Source organism: Furipterus horrens, unplaced genomic scaffold (assembly GCF_987537825.1).
Source record: "Furipterus horrens unplaced genomic scaffold, mFurHor1.1.pri manual_scaffold_7, whole genome shotgun sequence".
Taxonomy (NCBI): domain Eukaryota; kingdom Metazoa; phylum Chordata; class Mammalia; order Chiroptera; family Furipteridae; genus Furipterus; species Furipterus horrens.
Genome location: NW_028327177.1, coordinates 137,411,336 through 137,430,149, shown reverse-complemented (window position 1 = coordinate 137,430,149; position 18,814 = coordinate 137,411,336). Strand labels below are relative to the sequence as shown.

The 18,814-nt window shown below is 48.6% G+C and overlaps 1 protein-coding gene and 1 pseudogene across 1 annotated transcript; one reads left to right on the top strand and one right to left on the bottom strand.

The window, feature by feature from the left end:
* Positions 1-1,098: 1,098 nt before the first annotated feature.
* Positions 1,099-12,735, bottom strand: LOC150005336 (uncharacterized). Its single transcript, XM_090284955.1, has 5 exons — positions 12,699-12,735; positions 10,452-10,994; positions 6,844-7,040; positions 5,326-5,473; positions 1,099-3,194 (listed from the first exon to the last, which is right to left on the bottom strand). The coding sequence occupies exons 2-5, from the start codon at positions 10,872-10,874 to the stop codon at positions 1,674-1,676; spliced, it is 2,289 nt and encodes a 762-aa protein (XP_090141081.1). The 5' UTR covers positions 10,875-10,994; positions 12,699-12,735; the 3' UTR covers positions 1,099-1,673.
* Positions 12,736-17,543: 4,808 nt separating this feature from the next.
* Positions 17,544-18,329, top strand: LOC150005335 (small ribosomal subunit protein uS2B pseudogene; annotated as a pseudogene).
* Positions 18,330-18,814: the final 485 nt, after the last annotated feature.

Genomic DNA, 18,814 nt, shown 5'->3' with positions numbered 1-18,814 from the left:
TCCGTCCCAATTGCCTTCTCCCCTAGAATGAATCTGACCCAGTTATTTTCACCCTTCAAAGAATAATTTTCACACCATGCAAACTCTTCCAAAACATTCTGCAAAATCAGCAAAACCATTAAAAATCACCACAAATGGATTTTACACCATAAGTGCAAAGAACTTCCAACTATTTGGAAAACTGTCAAAAAATTACAAAAAGAATAAATGACATAACCCATAAAATTATACCCATCAATTTATTTTAAACTTGACAGAATTTAGCAGCCACCCTAATAAAAGCTAAGTATAATAATTGCTATAGTATGCACTATGTGCCAAGCACTCTTTTAAATGCCTTACACTCACGAACTAACTTTATCCTAACGTCCCTAGGAGGTAGCTTCATTTTATAGCTGGAAGAACTGAGACACAAGGAAGCCAAGTGAGTGAAACGCCCAGGATCACACACCTAAGAAAGTGATGGATTCAGGATTGAACCTAGAGTCCAAGGCACAAAGTCTATGTCCTTAACTACAACTCTATATTGCTTCTTCTACAGAACAGTAATAGAAGGAAACTTCCTATACTCTACAGTGTGTGTGTGTGTGTGTGTGTGTGTTTCTCCGAAACCAACAATGAAGTAACAGTAGTGAAACATCCAGGGGTATATACAGAAGACACCAATGAGGTTTTTGTATACAGTATCTTATGATGAGATGCCATTCCCATCTTTGAAAGCACCTAGTCTGGTGGGAGAGATGGGTAGGTAGAGTGCGCCCAACTTAAAGATGGTCTGAGAGGCAGGTTTTAAAAAATATATTTATTAACCAATAGTATGTGGAATTATCTACATGCTAAAAGAAATAGATACCATACCCAACCTCAAGGAGCCTACAATAAGTTGATATGAGTGTATACAAATACCGATTGAGAATAATTTACAAGGCAGTTTGACAACAGTTACACATTGCAGCACCAGCTAATTTGAAGCACCGAGGTCAAATGAATAAGGAATTAAAGAAGTGTCTGAAGAAGAAAGTCTTTCACAGATGAGCTGGATCTGGAAAAATCTATAGGTAAGGGTGATCTGGAAGGTTCTGAGGGACATAGATTAGCAAATGGGGGAAAAAAAAAGCTTTTCTGAGTAGGGAATATTGGTGATGAGGGTCTAGGTTAGAGTGTAAGTTTAAAATGTAGGTAAGGAGGGCCACAGCCAAGAGAGTAAAGAATGAACCAGTCTTGGAGAATGACTTTATAAAACAGAGGAGGTGGACTAGAATATGGAAGACACAATCTCTGTCTTTGAAAAACAGAGTAGGATGAAGAGATGCACAACTAAGAAACGAGATACATTTCAAAACAGTTGAAAGAAAAAGAGAAAAGGAGAAATAAGGTAAGAAGGAAAGGAAGGAAAGAAGGAAAGAGGGGAGGGAGGGAAGACAGGAGGGAGAAAGGAAAAAAAGGAGGAAGGGGAAACCCTACAAGTACATGGCATAGGAAGTCTGTCCTTCCTAAATGTGGGGAAGGAATGCACCGTTCCTCCACTCTCCCACCCTCCTGACCCAGCAGACAGCACTGAGGGGACAGCCCACTTTCATTAGTGGTTCCTAAGGGGGGATCCGGGCAAACACCTTTCTTATAAAGAAAGCTTAATTCCAAGTTTCTTGCTCTCTGTCTTGGAAACTTATGCCTTATGAAACTGACCGGGCCGGCCCTGAGTGCTTCTCTCCAGTGTGAGTTCGCTGGTGGTGATTAAAAGTGGAACGCTGACTGAAGGCCTTCCCACACTCAGTACACTCGTAGGGCTTCTCGCCAGTGTGAACTCTCTGGTGCACGATGAGCTGTGAGCTGTCACTAAAGGCTTTCCCACAATCACGGCATTTATACGGTTTCTCCCCAGTATGGGTTCTCTGATGTACCATTAGACTGGAGCTGTAACTGAAGACCTTCCCACATTCATTACATTCATAAGGCTTCTCGCCAGTGTGAATCCTCTGGTGTATGATGAGGTGTGAGTTTTGATTGAAGGATTTTCCACACTCATTGCATGTGTAGGGCTTTTCACCTGTGTGAAGTCTCTGATGTCGAATAAGACATTTACTCAGGCCAAATGCCTTACCACACTCATGACATTCAAAAGGTTTTTCTCCAGTATGAATTCGCTCATGGTCGACAAGCTGAGAGTTCTGACTGAAGGCTTTCCCACACTCCCTACATTTGTAGGGCTTTTCCCCAGTGTGGAGGCTTTGATGTCGAATAAGACATTTATTCCGACTGAAGGCTTTGCCACATTCAATACACTCATAAGGCTTCTCCCCAGTGTGGATTCTCTGATGGTCCATAAGATTTCTATTAGAACAGAAAGCTTTCCCGCATTCATTACACTTGTAGAGTTTCTCACCACTGTGAAGTACCTGATGTTGGACGAGACTTTTACTCCGAATGAAGGTCTCCCCACACTCACTGCATTCATAAGGTTTCTCCCCAGTATGGGTTCTCTGGTGGTCAATGAGTTGGGAGCTCTGAGTGAAGGCTTTTCCACATTTATTACATTCATACGGTTTCTCCCCATTATGGTGTCTCTGGTGTTGAATGAGATGGGAGCTGTGCCCGTAGGTCTTCCCACACTTGCTGCATTCATAGGGCTTTTCCCCCGTGTGGGTTCTGAGATGAACTATGAGCTGAGAGGTCTGCCTGAAGGTCTTACCACACTCATTACACTCATAGGGCTTCTCTCCAGTGTGGATTCTCTGGTGGCCGATGAGGTGTGAGCTCCGACTGAAAGCTTTGCCGCATTCATCACACTGATAGAATTTCTGTGACTTCAGAACTTGATGTTCTGCAGGACTGGAAGACAGAGTCTGATGTTCCCCAAGTTCCTTAGATTCATCACATCCGTCTTCTGTGGATCTCTTTTTATCCTCACGTGTTACTTCCAGGAAATCGCTTTGCAGTCGGCCGCCTTCCTCCTCGGAGGGGTGTGCTTCTCGCTTCCCTAAAGCATCTTCACAGGCATTTCCAGCTCCTGGTCCCCCGGGAACCACCCCATATAGGCCTCCTGATGTCCCATCAGATGACTCTAATTCTTTAGAAATTTCCTGCCTTCCAGGCAACTCTGAATTCTCCATCCTAGTCTCACCTGAGGCCAAAAGAAAGAAGAAAAAAGCTTTACTCCCTTCTTGTCCTACTGAGAAAACAGAATCATCAGGAGTCTATGCACCTGGAAAAGCCTTTATATTACAGGTAAAACAGGAGGTGACACACTGAGAACAAGAGAGAAATGACTCTAATTTTTCTTCCTGGACAGAAAGACAAAGAGGGGAAAGGTCAGTGGAGATGGGCGGATGAAAAGCTATTAATAGGAGAGAGATATTTGAGTCATCCCAGTCAATTGACTAGGGCAATTGAAAAGCAAGAGACCAGATGTAAAGTTTGTTTGATCTTCTGATCTTCTAGAAGTCACTTAGGTGCTATGCATCTTAAGTAAATACTAAACTCTTAAGATCTCTTCCAACCATGACATTGTATATTGTATATAGTTCCATGATCCTCAGCAAAGATGTTGGGGGGTGGGGCAAACACCCAAATCAAATACGAGAAAAAGCGTGGGCAGACATGAGAGTCAAAGGAAGATTGAAGGGAGAATTATATTATGAGGGTATAATTAGAAAAAGGTATAAAAAAAGGGTGATTCAGGTATGATGGGATAGTGACAAGACCTGGAGAAGCCACGGGTTCAGAAATGCTGGGGGGAAGTACTGAAGGGGAGTGCAAAGCTCTGTAAGTCCCCCAGGCCCTAGAGCGCTGTGCTGTTAGGCACTAGTGCTGCAATGCTATAAAAATCAAGAAAAGCATCATTAATTTGGAAAAAAATAAAAATGTGACTTTCGTAACTTGACGATTTGGAATCATCAGGAAACTGAACAACTGAAAATATGGTTTTGAATTCTCAAACTTTTGAATACTAAAGTTGGGAGAAGGCAGAGCAACTGTGCTTATACCTAAACACAAAACTTTTGGTTCCTTTGAATCACATCTAAATCAAGGCTACAAGAGATCATGCTACTTTAAGTGTGTAAGTTGTAGATTTCTGAATCTCTGATTCCTGAACTCACCCTTTCCAGAGCAAACTTGCCAATTACAGAACCTGTCTTGTCAAGAGCACCATCCAGGAGCTGCCCTGCTCCAGTCTTCCCTGAAGGAAAAGTTGAGGCAACCATGCCTTATTCCAAACAACCCAGCTCATCCCATGAGGAACCACTGGCTATTGGACCAGTGTGAGGCACTACAGCCAGGTATAGCTAGATTTTCTATAGATTGGTCATCATTCTTCTATGGCCAGGGGCAAAGTTCTGCCCTGAAGTGACAGATATTTAACAGCTGAACCAACCTTGGAGTCCCTCACTAAGTAAATTCCATACTAGAAGTAGGGCAAAAAGAATAAAATTGCAATAAAGGAGAAGCTCAAGGTAAAAAGAAGCTCTTGGGGAGACTCCAAGTCATTAGGAGCTAATTCAACACAGTGTAAAATTCATTTCCCTTTGTTGCTGAGGCTCCCAGGCTCCCCTGTTTCAATGACGCCCTGCTTCCCGAAGTCTGGTCTAGCAGGTCAGTCGGTACAGGATGCCCGTTCCTTTAGCCTTATTCTAAGTAACTTAGCTCGTTACTTACAATAACTGGAGCGGGTCTCTACTCCGTATAAACACAAACTCTAACTAAACCACCCCAGCTCAATTCATAACGAAGTAAAGAGAATGCTGCTAACTGATAAGCTGGGTGATGGGCGCAGAGGACCATTATACTGTTAGGCTTTACGTGTGATTTTTCATAATAAAAAGTTAGGAAAGAAGAGAAATACGGCAAAGACAACGTGAAGGACGCAGCTGCTGAGTTCCGGGGCGCAGACGCATTACCCAGGGAGGCCACGCCGCGGTGCGTTCCCGGCACGACGTTCCGGCACAGGCCTCTCTGACTCGGCGCCGGGCCCTGCCCCCTCTTCCCCGTGTGGTCCGCAGACGGGAGCTCGGACGCTGCAGAGCCCTGCAAGGACAAGCCCGGGCTGCTCAGAGCTGCTCCCCACCTGAAGGGCGGTCCTCACAGACCCCACGAGCCCAGGTAAGGGCCCTGGTGCGCACAGGGGTGGAGGAGGAGAAGCCGGGATGACACAGCCAAGGGGACAGGTCTGGGGCCAGAGGGCGTCCACGGACACAGCCCCCAGGGAAGCAAGAGGACAGGAGGCCACAGGCGCGGTCACAGAACCGGCCAGCACCCCGGGGACGAGCCCTCGCTATTCCAGGGCCCCGGGCTCAGGAGCTCGGGAGAGGCACAAAGAGCCAGGCTCACCTGCAGCCGGGCCACCCGAAGCACAGCTGCCGCCGCCTGGTCTCCTGGGTTCCCCTCCTGGGGCAGGGCAGGCCCCGGGGAGGCAGGGCCAGCTGAGGGAGGAGAAAGATCTATGAGTGGCCCAGCCCTGCCCTTGGCTCCAGTAAGGCTGTGCCCCACTGAGAGGGCTCAAGAGAACCATGGCACATCCCCACCCCCACCCCGCCAGACTCTCAGCCCTCGTCCTCACAGGCACTACCCTACGTGTGCCGTGAATTTCCCACGGAGGGCGCAGCAGGAGGTCCCTGGTCCTAAGGCAAACTGGTCTCCCAGCCCTCGCTCTCTTCAACCTCTCACGGGGAAGCTATACTCTGACCACTTCCTCTCCGCATGCGTCCCTAGCACCAGCCTTGCCCAATTTCCCCCTCCGATCTGTGCCCGACCCCATTCCCTGGTTTCTCTTCCTTCTCCTGCCCTCTTGTTTGGACACCCTACGTCTGACAGCTTCCTGTTCCCTGTGGGAGACTTCACCGACTCTCGCCGCTCTGCCGGGGCTCTCAAGTTCTCAGTTCTCCCCTAGACTTTCACACGCTTCCTGCTGCTTAGACACTTCATCTGGTGTCCTACACTCCTTCGGCTCAGTGTCTCAGTGCATGTTCTCTCCGTCTTCCTCTCCTGACTTATCAAGTTCTGTCAATGATTTCGGGCATTGGCCAAATCCTCTAATTCCCCTCCTCTCCCTTGCCCCATGGAGTTGGAGTTTTCCTTCATAACGCCTGTCACATCTGTCACTTTCCACTCACACCGCTCAACCTCACCCAGGCTATAATTGCCTCACATCCACTCTCCGGCACTAGCCTCCTCCTAAGGCTCCCCGCCACTGGTCTCCCCACTCGATCGTAATGCTCACGTGTGCCAGAGTAATCGGCCCGAAATACTGTTTCTAACACACTTCGTCCCCTGCCCCTCCGGATCTTCCTGGCCTCAACTCTAAGGCCCTGTACAGACCCTAGGCTCTGAAATACAGTCCTCCCTGACCCCACCTCAGTAGGGTTCAAGGGTCAACTACTTAGTCTTTGCTTATATTACCTACTCCAGTGCCCACCAGTTTTCTCTACCCTTTAAATTTCTCCCTGATTTTTCACTGTCTAATCCCACTGCTACCTCCTCCGTGAAGAGTCCATACACACCCCAGATCTCATTAAGAATGTCCACACTGCTCCTTTGTGATGGCATCAGATGCCTGGGGACAGATGTCACTCATGTACCTTATGAGGTTGTCTCTTACATTCTGACTGGCCCTGTACCAACTAGGTAACCAGCTCTCTGAAAGCAGTGATGGTATCCTCTGTATCTTTTCCCGTGACATGTGCTTGGCAAAATGTGCTCAATACATTAATGACTGAACAATAAACAAAAGGGAACAGACAGAGTCGCTAGGAAAGGCAGGCAGAGGGCAGGGCAACGAAGGACTCCCATAAGGCAGGAGACGGGGACATGAAGGAAAGGAGACTCCAGAGGAGAGAAGAGAGGAGGGACTAGAGGGCAGAGCGGAAGGGGTGAGTCGCGGAGTGCTCACTGGGGAGGTGGCAGTCCCCTGGGTCATGAGGACGCTCCAGGTGGCCTCCAGAGGCTGAACTGTCACTGAGGGGGGAGGCAGGAGGAGACTCCTCTGTTGCACTCAAGGCTGTCATCTCCTCCAAATGCATTTCCTGTTCCTGAGCTGCAGCTGAAGCCTAGAGACAAGGAAATACAATTAGGTTCAAAAGAGCATCCTTGCAGGTACAGAACGCAACACCTCCTAGAAGCAACCCCGGGAAGAAAGCTAGGGAAAAGGAGAGCCAGAGCATCCGTGTGGCTACCCCAGTACAGCCCACTGCGGGGGAAACTGTCAAGGCAGGTGTGCAGCTTGCAATCCTACTTCCATCCCTCCGCTGACCTTCCTGTTAGCAGCTTAAAGACCAGAGTGTACAACCATTTCCCATCTGTGTCAGTTCTTCAGACACAAATTCGCTTTAAGAACCATCTAGAAGGAGGATCCAGGACAGCAGTTCCGTACACTCCCCACTTTGGAGCCTACAGAAGAGCAACCGGAAGTACCAAGGAAATAAAAATGATAGATGTACCTATACATACATAAATAATGCTTCTGAGGCTGACAGATGAAGCACGATCCCAGCACAGTGGTTGACAAGCCTCAAAAGGGGCATTTCAATGTCTCTCAGCAAGTGTTTCTCCTCTTCAGAGAAACCATCCCTGACCACAGGGATGTATTTATCTTTATTTATTGTCTATTTCTCGCCCAATGAAAAATATTAGCTTTTTGTCTTGACTACTAGCTGCTAGAACAATGCTGGGCCCAACATTGGTGCTCAATCAATATTTGCTGACTGACTTCCTCTCGGTGTTTTGCTATGAGCTTTTAGTGTTATCTGCAAACTCAGTTTTCAATATATACTACCTCTCTTCAGTAATTTATATAAAAAAGTCAAATAAGATCAGATAACATTAATCTTTAGATACCTTGAGAATGTCTCAAAGCACAGACCTTTGATTTCTTAATGTGGCCGGTTGTCATCAAGCCGGCTCCTTGTAACTCACGGTTGCTATTTTCACCAGCAGTTAGAACAGAAAGCCTAAGACCTTCTCTAAACAGAGCACGTTGACCAGCTCCCTTGCTCTGGCAGGTACACAGTGGAGCAGGAGGAGGAAAGAACCGCTTCTTCAGTACACCATGCCGGATCTGTGCACTTGGGTCGCACCTGCTGAGACGACAGGACCCTTGCTCCTGTGGTGTTCTCACTCCAGAGCAGTGGCAGGAGCAGGAGGTCTGGGCTCCCCAGGCTCTCCGCGGGATGGGTCTTACATAATAAATGGGAGTCACAGCTCTTCAGTACAGCAGCTGTGGGGACTGGCAGATGACAGAACTGCACTGCGACAGCACAACCTTGTAATTCACCGGCAATTAAAGCCTGGCCCAGTTCCTGTTAATTACCTGGGACTCTCGGGTTTCCTTTCCTCACAGGCATGACATCCCCATTTCCGCTTTCAGTCTACGATGGCATTCCACAGCAAGACACTAGGGGAAAGCTGGGGGCTTAGAACCTGGGGAGCAGGACAATCCCAGTTCCGGCCCTCGGTGGTAATCAGCAATAACCACACTGGCTAAGTCGCAGGGACAAAGGGACTGCTCACTAGGTTTGTCATTTTAGAGGAGTCAGTTAACCTCTCGGTGGTCTATCACTTGTCAAGTGGTTACCATTTGTGTATTCTGTAAGCCTGCTAGGAGCTGAAATAAAAGGATCTGAAAGCATTTTAGAAGCTGCATGACTCTGCAGCCCAGCAGGGATTCCAGCCCCAACGTGCACACATACACGTGCTCAGCAGACTGACTCTGATCTGCCCTGACAGCCCTTAATCTCCCCTGGCAAACTGCCATGAAAAAGCTAGCTTGTTCATTTAGCCATAAATACATTGTATGGGCCTGTGCTAGGACAGACAGCTCTGCTCCCAGGTCTTCACCCCGGAAAGCTGAAGCTGACAAAGGTGGCAGAGTAATAAAGGCGGTCCAAAGACCCCTCTTCTAGGCGGGAGCCATGAGGGCTCAGCTGCCCTGACTCACAACTGTTAGTCGCTCTCCGGGTTTGTGACTTGGTCACTTTTTTCTGAGACTGAGTTTTAATGGAGGGAGCATTCCCTTCTGCCTAAAGCAAAAGAACGTAGAAAATAGCAAAAATGATCTCCCACCTCTTCACTACGTGGCACTCCAAACAGCTCACCAGCCATTTGTCTTTGCCATGGTTGGGCCTACTTGCTCTGTAGACCTCGGTGATGGCTGATGTATCCTGTGTATTTACTTGTTTATACAAGGAAATAATGGCTTGACAATGGATTTGATAATGCGAAAGGGGCATTGGCTGGTACTCCTGGAAATAGGTCTAGCCCTAGGACTCTGATCAGCTGGTGTTGATTCCCTAGGCATAGGTATGTAATCACTTTTTTTTCTAAAGCACCGAATAAAATCATGTGATGGGTACTCAGAAAATTTCCTATACTGGTTTTCCCTGATAAACTGCAAAGGAGTACACACAGAGGGGACCCTAATTCCCTCTGCTTAGTTACAGGGAGCAATGTGAGACTAATCAGGAGGAACTGACGTATCCGTGGTCTTTTGATGTGTCAATTTAGCACTAATCTAGATATTGCTGTGAAGGCATTTTGTACATGTGATTAAGTCTAATCCGTTTCCTTCAGTACCAAAGATAAGCTGAATGGGCCTGATTCAATCAGTTATAAGGCCTAAAATTTAGAGCTCACGGTTCCGTGCGGAAATTCTGCCTGCGGACAACAGCTTCGGCCGGTGCCTGAGAGTCTCAGCCAGCCCTTCCAGTCGGCCTGCCCTACAGATTTCAGAGTTGCCTTGCCAGCTCCCATAATCATGCAAGCCACTTTCTACAATAACATAAATTTCCTACTGGTTTTTCTTCTTTGGCTGAACTCTGACTGATATACATGGCCACTGAGCTAATTAGCTCTGTGGTCCTTAAAAGCATGACTTCTCTCTGTCTTCCCACTTCTGACTCTCCAGCTTTTCCTCAAATTTGAATTACTTTGGCTTTAAATTTGAGAGAACCCAGGGAAATAGGAAATATTGAAGCTAAAGAAGCAAAAACACCCCACTTGGGTTTGGAAAGCTAAGAAAGGAAGACATGATTATGAGGCCCAGAAATACCACCTCTCAGAAAGACCCTAAAAGGCAGGAAGAGGGAGGACTGAGAGGTCTGAGGGAGTAATGAGAAGTGCTCTGACGAGGGCTCCTGTCCTCAGCACCCTCCCGCCTTACCTCTGCCCGCACGCCCCCGCCTTCTAGCCAACATGCCCGTCCTCTGCCTGCCAGGAGTGCTGTGTGCATCTCCAAGCTGGAGCAGGGCTCACGAAGCACTATTTCACCAAGTCATTCACAGCGTGGCTACAATTTGCTTTCTTGTTTACGGCTTTGTTTATGGCATCTCCCCTCTACCCATGACTGGCTGAGGAATCCTAAGGGCACACCAGCCTAGGGACTAAGGAACGGAGAATACCTATTCCCAGGCTAACTTAAGCACCAGAGAATGGTTCTAGATGCCATCTTAGACTCAACTGCTCACCTCTTCTGGTCCACTGAGGTGTCTCTGGAACTCCTCCACCACAGCCACGGCCTCCTCGCCGCTCTCGGGGTGATGCAGCTGCACCCACGTCCGGAGCTCCCCGGGCAGGATGCTCAGGAACTGCTCCAGCACCAGCAGCTCCAGGATCTGCTCCTTGGTGTGCACCTCTGGCATCAGCCACCAGTGGCAGAGCTCCCGGAGCCGGCTCAGGGCCTCCTGCGGCCCAGACGTCTCGTGGTAACACAACTGCCTGAAGTGTAGCCGGAAAATTTCACAAACAGGAGGGTGGTTCTTCTGGAGACTGCAGCCCTGCCCCCAGGTCCGGCTCCCTGGCTCCTGCTTTATAGTCAGGCGCCTCTCCTGCTTCTGGAGAACAGCACCCCTGGAGATGAGGCCTAAAGTTCCCCCGCCTTGGGTGGCCATTGTGACCCCGAACAGAAGCTTTTGTTCCAGCAGCAGTTTGTCCAATTAAGATGATGGTCTGTAATTCAGGTCTCAGAAGCTGTTTTCTAGAGTTCGGGTGCGGGGTGATGGGGGTGTCACCTACAGAAACATCGAGAGAGAAATCAGAGTCCCCAGAATATTCAGACCAGGCTGATGACAGATCCTCCACATTTAAAAAGCAAAGCTCCAGAAAAGCCAGAGAGAGAAAACCACTAGGGCAGTCTCTCTAAGCATCTCTCCAAGTGACTTCCCTTCTTATACTTTCAGTGGCTCCCATAACCTACAGGATAAAACCTAAGTATCTATGCATAGCATTCACAGCCCTCCACAACATGGTCTCAGGCCTCTATCCTAGCCACACCCTCTACCACTCTCCCCAGGGACCCAGGCTAGAAAGATAGCAATGATCTCTAAATATAGGAAATGCATGATGATCTAAAAGGTGCATAAGAAAATATTAAGTTGTTATTTTAACTCCTATTTAGTGCATCTCTTTCTCTCTATCATCACCTGAGGATATGTTTTATTGATTTGAGAGAGGGAGGGAGAAAGAAACACGGATCGGTTGCCTACTGTATGAACCCCAAGGGTCGAACCTGCAACCTCAGTATGTGCCCTGACCAAGGATTGAATCTGCAACCTTTTGGTGTCTGGGACGACGCTCCAACCAACTGAACTAGCCGGGCAGGGCAGCGCACGTTTTACAATATGCATGAAGTTTGTGAAATAGCACAAATCTTTAATTTACAAATAAACCTAGTTGGAAGTGCATGCTCAACACCTCTACCTTTCTCGATTGGCAGAGATGCACAATAAAAGAAATTTGGGACTAAAGCTCTAGAGACACAGCTAGAATATTCTTGCCCTGTTTTCATTTTCCATCTTCCTTTCAGCTTTTGACAAACTCCTACTCATCTGTCAATACCCAGAAGCAATTTTCTCTTGAAGGCTTTCCTGACTGCCCCAAACAGAAAGAGAGCTGCCAGCCTCCTTCTCTCGCCTTCTCACTATAACACTGTATTTTAACTCGTTTATACAAATTCCACACTCACACCCTCCAAACTGCTGGGTGATCACCAAAAGAAAGGGACCCAAAGGCGTTAGAAAATGCCAGACCTTTTCCTCCTCAACCTGTCTTCCCAAGAAAACCTTCCTGATGTTTCCAGACTTAAGTACAGCAATGCCTCACTGAGGACCCAGTTCTTTTTTCGGTCAAACTTCTGCTAGAGCGCTGCTCACATTGTTTGTGGTTTACCTGGCTGGCTCCCCCACTTTCCGGGGGAACTCAAGAGGGCAGGGCTGGTTCCCAGTCCTCTTGGATATGTGTGTGTCCACGACACACAGAGACACATGTTTGGTAAACGAATAAATGTGGTTCACTTAGCTGATCCTGAAGCTGGGAGAAACTTTTATTTAGTTCATACATGGTAAAACTTTGGAAATCAGTACTTTAGTGGTAATCAGGGCACATGCGCTCTCCTTCCAAATCACCATGAATCTCGGTTCTCTGGGTCCGCTACTTCTCCCTAGGTCTCAATTTCTGTAAAAAAGGCAATGACGGACTTAAAAGTAACCTGTGAGCTCTCTGATCCCAGCATGCATGTATGAAGTTCTCGCCATCTTCCTACTTCCTTTACCGCCCCAAATGCTCAGCAGCGTTATCTCATGTGGATTGTGCGTGTCCGAGTCACACTCCATGTCTGAAATTCCGACAGCGTCCGACCCACTTCTGACGCTTCCTGTGGTGTCCCAGGACAAGGTTGGGGGAACACCTATCAGCGCTTCGCGTTCGGCTCGGCTCACCTGGCCACATCTGCCCTGTTCATCGCTGTGCCCGCAGCTGGTCAGGGGAGCGCGTCAAAGAGGACGCTGTACATCTGGCTGCTTCTGAGCTCCACGGCGAAGCTTGGGGCCGGCCAGCATCGCCGACCTGGGCAGTGGGCGGCCGCAGCTCCAGCCGAAGGACCCCGGCCCGGGAAGCACCTCCCTCCCCGCCCTCGGTTTGCTAACTAGGGTACAGCCGCGAAGACGCCTCGGCGGCGGAGACCTCCGCGGCCAGCAGAAGCAAAAAACAATGGCCGAGCCGGAAGTGAGAGAAGCCCCACTTCCGGACGCTCCCGGAACCCGGAAGTCTCGGCGATGAAGGTGGGCGCGCGCGCCCCCTGCACCCGAGAGAGTGATGGCACCTTGTGTGCAGGGATTACTCGCTCCTGGGCCACTCACGCCCCTGCGATCGAGGCAGAGAGGGGCCACAATTGAGGCCTCGGGCTGCATTTGCAGCCCTCAGACCATTAAAGGTCTGGACCATCGGGCACACCCTAGCTGTGCCGCTTCCTCTCTGGGGGGCCTTGGGAACGATACCCAACCATCTGAAAAATGCAGAGCATAGCACGTGCCTTATGCGGCTATGAGCGCTGAAATGGGTAACAAGGTTTAGATTTTTTATTCTCAAAGCTTTTTCATGCTCAAGTGGTTGGCTTCATTTCTCTACGGGCCAGGTTCATCCAGGCAGTGTGTCTAGGCTTTATAGGCAGCACCATGGCCACCACTGTGGGTCTGATCTACCATGACTACGTTGGGTTCCAGTGGGGGACACGTGCTCCATGATGCCTCCCACATGGCACCTTGGGACACCCGCACTTGGGCCAAAGACAATCCCAGAAGGCCCGAGGGAGCACTACCCTGACCCCTCTTGGAAATCATCACACTAGCCTTGGTACAGAGCTAACTGAAGAGGTAGCCCCACTTCTACATGCCTAAAGCGGAACTCACATCTACCCTCAATTCTGAAGCTCAACACATGTTATCAACACTGTAAAATGCACTATCATTCACCCAGAGGCCCAGACCAGAACCCTGGATGTCATACCACGGTCTGGGTGACCATGGGTTAAGTTAGCCTTCGTGTTGCAGCTTCCTAATCAGCAGTGATATATATATTATATTACTTAAAACGGTGCCTGGCACATGGTAGAAATTTTAGGTGTTTTCTAGGATTATGTTTCCTCCCACTTCATTCCCTGTATCCAGATCATTGCCAAGGTTGGCAGAGCCGTTGCCCGTTTGTATGTAATAACAGCAACAGAAAATACTTACACCACTTACTATGCTGCTCGGCATCACCATTACTCCCTGCCCTGTATTAAGTCCTGCCTGGGCTGGGACCACCTGTCAGAGGGTGTTCCTAGGGGCCTTTTGGATTTATGGAGGTCACAAAAAGAGGAGCACAGCCACGTCTGGAGGTTTTCTGTCCCCCAAACTGTTCAGACCTTTTGACACCATCTGTATGGACTGTCCCCTTTTGAGCAGCCATAACTCCCTTACCGTAAAAAGAAGGTGGGGCCCTAGAACCCACCCCGCCCCCGTCATTGTAATGTGGGCAGGAACCCCCAGCTACTGCGCTTGAATTGTGGGTGGGGCTCAAGCCCTAGCTAGATAGGAGACTTTTCTATCACCTTGAAAACTTCTACTTGTCCTTCAAGATTTAGCTGAGAAACCCCCTTCTCCACGACGTCTTCTGTGAACCCTATTTCCCCACCTGGATTAGATGCCCCGTCCTTGTGCTCCTGTGGTGGCCTGCCATGTGCTTGTCGTGGTCCTTATTTGTCACACTGCATTAACACTGTTGACTTGTCAAAGTCACCCACTGTACAGTGAGCCCCTATACGGACTGACACCTTGTCTCTGGTTCACAATGGAGTCCTTAGACGTCCGCCCTCCCAGTTTCCTAGAAAGGCCTCCGAGGGGCGGGCGGCGTTACGCGTGCGCGACCCCCTCGGCCGCGAGGCCGGCGTGGGGGTGCGGTGCGGCCGGAGGGTGTAGTGGAGGCGCCGCGGGAGTCGGTGAGTGGCGGGCTGAGCGCGGGCGGCGGCCGGGGCGGGGGCGGGGGCGGGGTGAGGTGGCCCGGGGCGCAGGGAGGAGAGGATTTGGAGTAATGGTTTCCGTGTTTTCTCAATTATGCAAACAAAGCGTACTCATTAGGGACGATTAGGTGACGCGGGTGAGTGTAAGAAGAGTAAAAGGAGCCGCAATCCGCCGATGCTTTCTTCGGGAGGCTTCCCGCTATTTTAAAATCTGTGTATGATTATGCAAACTCATATGCATGTCGTCGTCGTCGGCAGCCGTCCGTCTCGAGAGACGATGGTGTAGCTTCCTAAGAGTCTATCTGCACCGCCGAGAATGGCTGTGCAGTCCGACTCGGGAGTGACACGGTATCTGTCTCCTCCCGTGTTGAAGTGAAGCTGAAGCTACAGAGCCTGGGCAGGGTGATATGGAGGGTCTGCTGTTGCCCATGCAGCAGACCCCCCCTCTCTTCGCAGCTGAAGGATCCAAGGGAAAGACGGAGTCAATACAGCTTGGCTTCAGGTGCGCCGCAGGAGTTGCCGGTGTTGACTACAACGTCAAACCGCCTTAGGGACTCCGGCTCCGGATTTTCTGTCGGGGTTTACTCCCTTAGCCTTTCCCCTGAAGAGGTATGCCGCAAGGCAGCGGAGGTTTTTTGGAGTCAGAGTTTTCCTAGTGCATATGCATGTATATGTATACTTATATGAGATCGGGTCATACTGTTGCATTTTTAATTTCTTGGGGGGTGGCGGGGGACTGTGGGATGAAAATACCTGCCCTTCGGGAATTCTGTGAGTGTACAGAGGGAGAAATTGGGGGATAGCACATCTTTAACCATTTGTAAATTAAAGTCTTTGAAAATAGCTTATTTTAATTACACGCACTTCACCGACTTTTAATGGTTGTTCTGCGTTTTAATTTTGCCAGTATTTCACCTCAAGTGTTCACTGGCTTTAAGATAGTTTAACTCAACATCTTTCTTAAAATGGGTCTCCGAGAAAGGCAGGAGAGCAAAGAAAGGTGTGTGGGGTGGGGGACTCTGGGTGAAAGCGGCTACAGCTTGCCGGCCTCTGATGGGGGAGAATGGTGAAGAGGGCCAGAGACACGTGCAGGTTCAACTTAGCTCTGGACAGATATTCAAGGCCCGGCTCAGGACCCTTTACGGTCTGGTAGGCGATGGGGAGGAGGAAAGACAGGGGAATGGCAAACAGCAGCGACCAGACGATTGAGAGGATCTGGATGGCCCCCTGGGTCTACGCAGGCACCTGCCGGGAAGATGCCGTTGCGTTTACCAGGCAGAACTGGAGACCTGTCCGGCTCCGGCTCCGGCTCCGGCGAGAGCAGCGAGCGCTTTCTAGGATCCTGCGACCGCTGGGCAGAAACCTGCCTGCAGGTTGCTGACTGCTTGGTTGCATCCCTCCTCCTCATGGCCTTCACCATCACCCCAACTGCTCCCTTGATTAAAGGCAGATAACCACTGTGACCAAAGGGACAGGGGCGCTTAAGTGGCACAGCAGAGAGAGGGCCCTGTGCATTGTCCACAAACGACATGGCGGGAAAGACAGGCATGGCGAGGTGTAGCATCTCCATATTGTTGCTTTTTAAACATATAATTCATATATTTTACTTTAATTACTTTCTCATTGAGGTGAATTGACATATAATATTGGTTCAGGTGTTTTACAACATAACAATTCAATATTTATATATTATTGCTTTTTAAAATTTTCCGGTTTTTGCACATTTATCATGTGATGCATAAAAATTTTTATCATTTTATCCATTTTAAGGTGAATAGTTCAGTGGCATTAAATGCATTTATACTACCACTGTTGGAAATTATAATATTTTCAACTTGCGGAATGCATTTGTTCATATGCTGGTTACTTTTGGTGCTAGCATTATGACGCCACTAAGATATTTTTGCAAGTCTAATTAAAAAGAAAACATTTTGTTTGCAGTTTATTTCCTATAGTACACAGTGCATGAGTCTGATTTGGGGGAGAAAAATAGCAAAATATATATTTTTTGTTATTATATTCTTATATGGGCCAATTTTATTTATTTATTTTTAATTTAAATTTTATTTTTCAATTAGTTTCCATTCAGTATTATTTTGTATTAGGTTCAGGTGCACAGCACAGTGGTTAGACAATTATATGCTTCCCAGAGGGTTCCTTCCCCCAGATATTTCCAGTACTCACCTGGCACCCTATATACTTATTACAACAAAATCTTGTTTACTAGGATGATTGTTTTCAGAATGAAAGAGTAGCATATAAAATGCAGTTTGTTAAACGGGAGGTACCTCTCTAACTTAAGAGTCTCTACTGTCTTCAGACTTGCATAGGCCTCCTAAGTCAAGGTGTCCTTCCTAAGTTAAAAGTGGTGGCCGGGAAAGAATACCATCCTGTTTCAAACTGTTTGCAGTTCATACTGAAAACTCATTAATATTAGGACAGTTATTTTGGAAAGGAACTGGCAGGGAGTGTTTTTAGCCATATTTTGATTAAGGGAATTTCTATCTGTTATACACACGTGTATATCTTTGTGCGCGTTCAGGGACTGACCAGTGAGCCTACTTTTACGTGTTATGTTAATGCTGAAGAAATCAGACATATTTTGGTTAAAAAAGTAATCCTTCCTGTAAGCTGGAAAGATGTGAATGTTTTGAAGATAAACCTCAGGGGAATTGACAAAAGCATGAAAATCACTAATTGTTCTGCCCTTTTCCAGGCTACCCAGAGAAGTGTCCATGTGGTGGTGGTCTCCGTTCTGAGGTAACCGAAAACTTTCACACTGTCCTGAGCCCTTAATGTCCTGCAAAAGAAGGAGTTTGTCCTCAGAGTCCTTGCAGCAGGAACCCACTTAGGTGGCACCAACCTTGCCTTCCAAATGGAACAGCACATCTACAAAGGGAAAAGTGATGGCATCTACATCACAAATCTGAAGAGAACCCGGGAGAAGCTTCTGCTGGCAGCTCGTGCCATTGTCGCCACTGAAAACCTGGCTGATGGTGTCATATCGTCCAGGAATCCGGGCCAGCGAGCTGTGCTGGAGCCTGCTGCTGCCCCTGAGGCCACTCCTACTGCTGCCACTTCATTCCCCACTCCTGGGACCTTCACTAACCAGATCCAGGCAGCCTCTGGGGGCCGAGACCTCTGGTGGTTACCGGTCCCAGGGCCTCTCACGGGGCATCTTATGTTAACCCGCCCACCATCGCTCTGTGTGACACACACTCTCCTCTGCGCCATTGTAACAACAAGGGGGCTCACTCGGGTCTGACGTGGACGCTGGCCCAGGGAGTTCTGCGCGTGTGCGGCACCGTCTCCTGTGAACACCCGTGGGAAGTCAGGCCTGATCTCCACTTCCACAGGGATCCTGAAGAGACTGAAGAGGAAGTGCTGGCCGCTGCTGCAAAGGCTGTGACCAAGGAGGCACTTCTGGGTGAATGCGCTGCCCTGGCTCCTGAGTTTGCTGCTGCTCAGCCTGCGGTTGCAGACTGGTCTGAAGGCGGGGGTGCCCTCTGGGCCTGTTCAGCAGTTTCCTGCCCAGGACAGGAGCGCTCAGCCCACGTGCAAAGGCCACTGAGTGGGTAGGAATGGCCACTCAGTGGTCTTAAGCTCTTCTTCCACAAACTTTTAACAGAATGAAAATAAGGTTGATGGAAAATAAACAGTTTCTCAAAAAAACAAACAAAAAACTGTTTCACTGTTCAGTTTTCTATGGCTTCTGGTATCCAGGAAGTGTTAGTGTACAGTCGTCCCTCTCTATATCGCGGTTCACTTATTGCGGCCTCACTGCATTGCGGGATTTTAAAAAATATTATATTTAATTATTTATCATGGATCTTTCGCTATATCACAGGATTTTGCGGTACTGTATACGTATATAGTTAAAGTTACATAGGTTTAAGAGTGTAGAATAAACGTAAGGTTCCTACTTCGCGGGGGGGGGGGGGTCTGGAATGTCGTCGTCGGCAGCCGTCCCTCTCGAGAGACGATGGTGTAGCTTCTTAAGTGTCTATCTGCACCGCCGAGAATGGCTGTGCAGTCCGACTCGGGAGTGACACGGCA

What these genes read in the sequence shown, in the direction of transcription:
- LOC150005336 (XM_090284955.1), bottom strand. Translation starts at nt 10,874, where the DNA reads ATGGCCACCCAAGGCGGGGGAACTTTAGGCCTCATCTCCAGGGGTGCT. An exon ending in ACCTCAGTGGACCAGAAGAG is followed by an intron (nt 7,041 to 10,451) that starts GTGAGCAGTTGA and finishes CCTTGTCTCTAG; the next exon opens with GCTTCAGCTGCAGCTCAGGA. An exon ending in TTCGGGTGGCCCGGCTGCAG is followed by an intron (nt 3,195 to 5,325) that starts GTGAGCCTGGCT and finishes CCAGGTGCATAG; the next exon opens with ACTCCTGATGATTCTGTTTT.